General features: G+C 48.4%; 1 protein-coding gene across 1 annotated transcript; it reads right to left on the bottom strand.

The window, feature by feature from the left end:
* Window positions 1-107: 107 nt before the first annotated feature.
* On the bottom strand, window positions 108-1527 carry LOC123059348 (glucan endo-1,3-beta-glucosidase, acidic isoform). Its single transcript, XM_044481928.1, has 2 exons — window positions 1296-1527; window positions 108-1210 (listed from the first exon to the last, which is right to left on the bottom strand). Exons 1-2 carry the CDS (start codon window positions 1369-1371, stop codon window positions 282-284), a joined length of 1005 nt encoding a protein of 334 aa, XP_044337863.1. The 5' UTR covers window positions 1372-1527; the 3' UTR covers window positions 108-281.
* Between the last annotated feature and the right edge of the window lie 2677 nt (window positions 1528-4204).

The following is a 4204-nucleotide window of genomic DNA, read 5'->3' on the forward strand; positions in this document are numbered from 1 at the left end:
CCAACCGGCACCTAGGGCTCGACAGAAGGAAGTGGTAAAAGAAAGATCACAGTATTGCCAGGGTGCCTCTTATTGTTTGTCTCCGTTAAACAATTTGAGCGCTTTCGTCATCCAAATAATTTGGGACCTTTTCCACCATCGGTGCAAAGCATGATGTTCGCATTCTACAGTAGAGGCAGCTTATTCAAGGAAGTACAAAGCCCGCAGTAGTTTATTTTAGCTGAGCAAGGAAATGTTTGTTGTCTTGCTACGTACGTAGGCGTATGGATGTGTCCCGCCTTCTAGAAACTGATGGGATACGCCGGCGATTTGTCCGGGTTGAAGAGCCCAAAGTGCTTCTCGATCTCAGCCGGGCCCTTCTTATCCTCGTTGAACATGGCGAACACGTAGGCCTCGATGGCGCTGGGCCTCTTGGGCGTCCCTTGCCCGACATGTTTGATCAGGTTCTGGTTGTACGTCTGCGCGTTGTCCGTGGTCGCCGCCGTGCCGCCGGCTGAGGGCCACCCGCTCTCCGACACCACCACGTTGACGCTCCCGGCGCCGGCGCTCTCGAGCGCGGAGTAGAACGTGTCGACGAGGGCGTCGAACAGGTTCTGGTACGCGTTGCCGCCGTCCTGCACCACGGTGCCCGGCGACGTGAAGAGAGCGTAGTTGATGTCGATCTGGGCCTGGTTGTCCACGTACGAGAAGTAGGGGTACACGTTGGCGAGCAGCGGGGCGCCGGTGGTGGCCAGGTACTGCACGATGGGACCCATGTAGCCGGCGGAGAAGGTGCCTTGGGAGGGAGGGAACCCGGTGGTCACGCCCTGCGACACCGACGTGGACACCTTGATGCCGCCGAGCCCGGCCGCGGCGAGGGCGGCGTCGAGGTTCTGCATGGCCGGGAGGATGTTCCCCGTGTCGCCGCCCTGGTCGCCCACCTCGTTGCCGGCGGCGATGTACTTGATGGTGAGGCCCTGGTGGGCCTGCACGTTGGTCTGGACCCAGGCGGTGGCGGCGGAGCGGTCGGAGGCGAGGGAGGCGAGGTCCTCGTTGGCCACGTCGATGATGAGGCCGATGTTGGAGCCGCTGAGGGCCTGCAGGGCGTCGGCGTCCGGGAAGTAGATGCGCATGCCGGTGATGCCGTTGGACTGGTAGAGCTGCACGACTTCGCTGGCCGAGGGCAGCCCGTCGCCGTTGACGCCGTAGCACACGCCGATGGACTGCACCTCTGTGTTTTCCAATAGTGAAACGCGCAACCGAAGTTAGTACTCTAGCTTGCTCACCGATAGATAATATGAAGGGAAGGGAATTGCCTGCAGGAATGGATGCCAGAAGCACTCCAAGAAGGGCCAACGCCACCGAAAACATGCAGGCACGATGCCCTGCCATCTCCACTAGTACGTCTTCCTGCAACCAAACTCTGCACCAGTAGTGCAGCTAGATCTTCCAAAACTCTGCACCTGGTACGTACGTCGTACGTGCGTGCGGTTTGCATGAAATGAACCAAGCATTCACCCCCTATTTATACGAACAACGCAAGCTAGGATGTAATGTAATTAGGCAGTTTGGCAAGGCACGCGGTCCACCACTGCTAGCCAGCTCCCGTTTTCCAGCGCTGCTGGCACGGTACGTAGACGTTTGCTCTGGCCTAGTACGTGGAATGGAATACGCGCCAAGGTCACGATCTGGTTCGGCACAACACATCGCCCGTAAGCTACGCGCGCGCCGGCGACGGCGAGCTCGTCCACCAATCGCGGCGAGTGCGTACACTGCACTTGGGGGAAACAGCTGTGCCTCGTCGTCCGGGGCGTGGAATTCCAGTGTACGTAGCATGTACGTACATCCTTTTGACTGGACTTAGTTGGCATGTTCTACTGTTGAATGTTGATAGTAATGGTTTTGGAAGCATGGACACCAGTTCCAGTTCCGGCGCGAACCGAAGAAGAACGCTAGTTTGCGCTGTTCGCTCGTCTGTCCGCCCGCTCGTTCGCTGGACGCTGTTTTCTTTTTGTGCTGTTTTTTCTGTTGCCAATGGTCCGCTGTTTTAGAAAAAATCATATCACCAATAAGATTTTTTTTCAACCAATTCCTAACGGTTATGTCATGTACCTACTGTTCAAATTTTAATTGTATCAATTAGAAGCCTAGCAATGCATTTAATGGCTTAAATATAGCAAACAGACCCAAGAAATTGCCAATTTTTTTACATGATACATGTAATGGTGTATGTTGAGTGTGAAAACAATCTCAAGTCCAACTGGCGAAACAGCGGTCGCTTCACATGTAAACTTGCTCATTCCCTCTTGAAACCTAGTTCCTTCCCCAAAGATGATACATGTAATGGTGTATGTTGAGTACAATTTCTAAGTGAAATACATCACGACTTTTTTCTAACTCACTGAGAAATTAAACACAATGCCTACATGACATACCATGACTCCATGCTAAGTTTCATATTTTCCAAACTTCATTTTCACTTAAAAAACAAAAAAAAGTTTACCTCCATTAAATACCTAGAAATTCATTTAATGCCCCAACAACAGAAAATTAAACCTAAAAATTGGCAAAAAATTTAAATGCAACTTCTAGTGGTATACTTACAATATAGGGGAAATGAACCAAATCTCACAAAATTCAAATATGAAGCAAGATGCACTCGAGAATCAACATAACCAACGATTTAGAACAGCTCAAAATTCTCAACAACTAGGTGATCTAACCACCAAAAAACACAAAATCTAACATGAACGTCATAGAGAACTACTAACATGGACTCCTGTCACTTGAATCATTCATTCCATGGCCCAGAATGCCCAACTCCATGACTAATAGATGCCTACAGCAGGTGAACAAGTTGGCTATCAATATATGTCTTAGAAAAAGTAAGCAAATAGTTTGAAACAATAGATAACAAAAAAAATTACCCTAAGTTGTAAGTATACGAGGAGGGTTTGGTAGATGGCCTCTACGGTCTCTCAAGCTATGAAAATGTTCTCTAATCTTCCTGTCCTCAATTCCGGCAAATATTTCTCACTCAACATAGCATACCTTCATATCATTCAACCAATCATCAGATGTCTTATTTCTCAAATTTATCTTTATGATATTCATGGTTGAGAAAACTCTTTCAACAGATGTCGTCACTACTGGCAAAGTCAAATTAAGTTTGATGAGCCGGTAAACCAAATGAAATTGTAAATGTTCCTTAGTTTCAACCAACTTGAGGGCAAGTTTAGCAATATTGTCACAATCACAAAAAACATGATACCTTTTCATCATATCAATGTATATCTTGAGCTGACCATCCAAATGATATAATTCTTCTGGGTCGAAGTCGACTAAGTACATAGATGCAAGCTCAAGCAGGTTCTCATGATTAAATCTACTAAATGAGTCTCTAGGATCTAGACTAGCAATGCATATCAATAACCTTGTTGAAGTTTCACTGAACCGGTTATTCATCTTAGCTATGTTTCTATCAAGCACCTCATTGAATATTTCAATCTTGTAGTGATGGAAGCAATGAACAATTTTGCGGGAACTCCTTGGGTAACCCATTGCTAGAATATTCTCATCCATACTAAGCATTGGTATCTCCCTTTTAAGACAAAACTAAGTGATACCCTAGAAAACGCCTGCCAATGGTAATCACCACTAGTGGCGGGTCAGAAGGGGTGCCCTTAACTAATAATCAATTACTAGTGGCGAGCGAAAATATGTGCCCATCACTGATCAGCATTACATGCAAGCCCATTGAAGCCCGCCTAACACCTTCCAAGTAAAAAACTTAACCTGACCCCTCCCATCCATCTGACCATCTCAATCTCCCCAGCCGCCTCCCTCACTTGTTGCGTCGGCGCCAAGGACGTGCTGGCCACACCTGCCTCTACGACATGTGTTGTTTTGGCGATAGGCCAGGCCATTTGCTGATTAATCTAGCTCAGTTGCAGGCAGCACCTCGTGGGTGTGTTACTTTGGGTGGCTCCTGGTCGAGGCTAGAATCGACACGCGGGATGTCTTCCTCTGGAAGAAAATCATCGATGCTACCGGTGTTGGACGCCCCCTATGTGTTGTTGTCATTTAGACGGCTAACCATCTGATATTCTCCTGCCCCTTTACCGGTTGTTTTTGGGATGTGCCTGATGTTCGTCCTGGACAATGTCAATATCTGGCAGCTCCATATCCTAGATGTCTTAGCCACCGTTGCCCAAGTGACATCTCT

The sequence above is a fragment of the Triticum aestivum genome, chromosome 3A, assembly GCF_018294505.1.
Source record: "Triticum aestivum cultivar Chinese Spring chromosome 3A, IWGSC CS RefSeq v2.1, whole genome shotgun sequence".
Lineage (NCBI taxonomy): Eukaryota > Viridiplantae > Streptophyta > Magnoliopsida > Poales > Poaceae > Triticum > Triticum aestivum.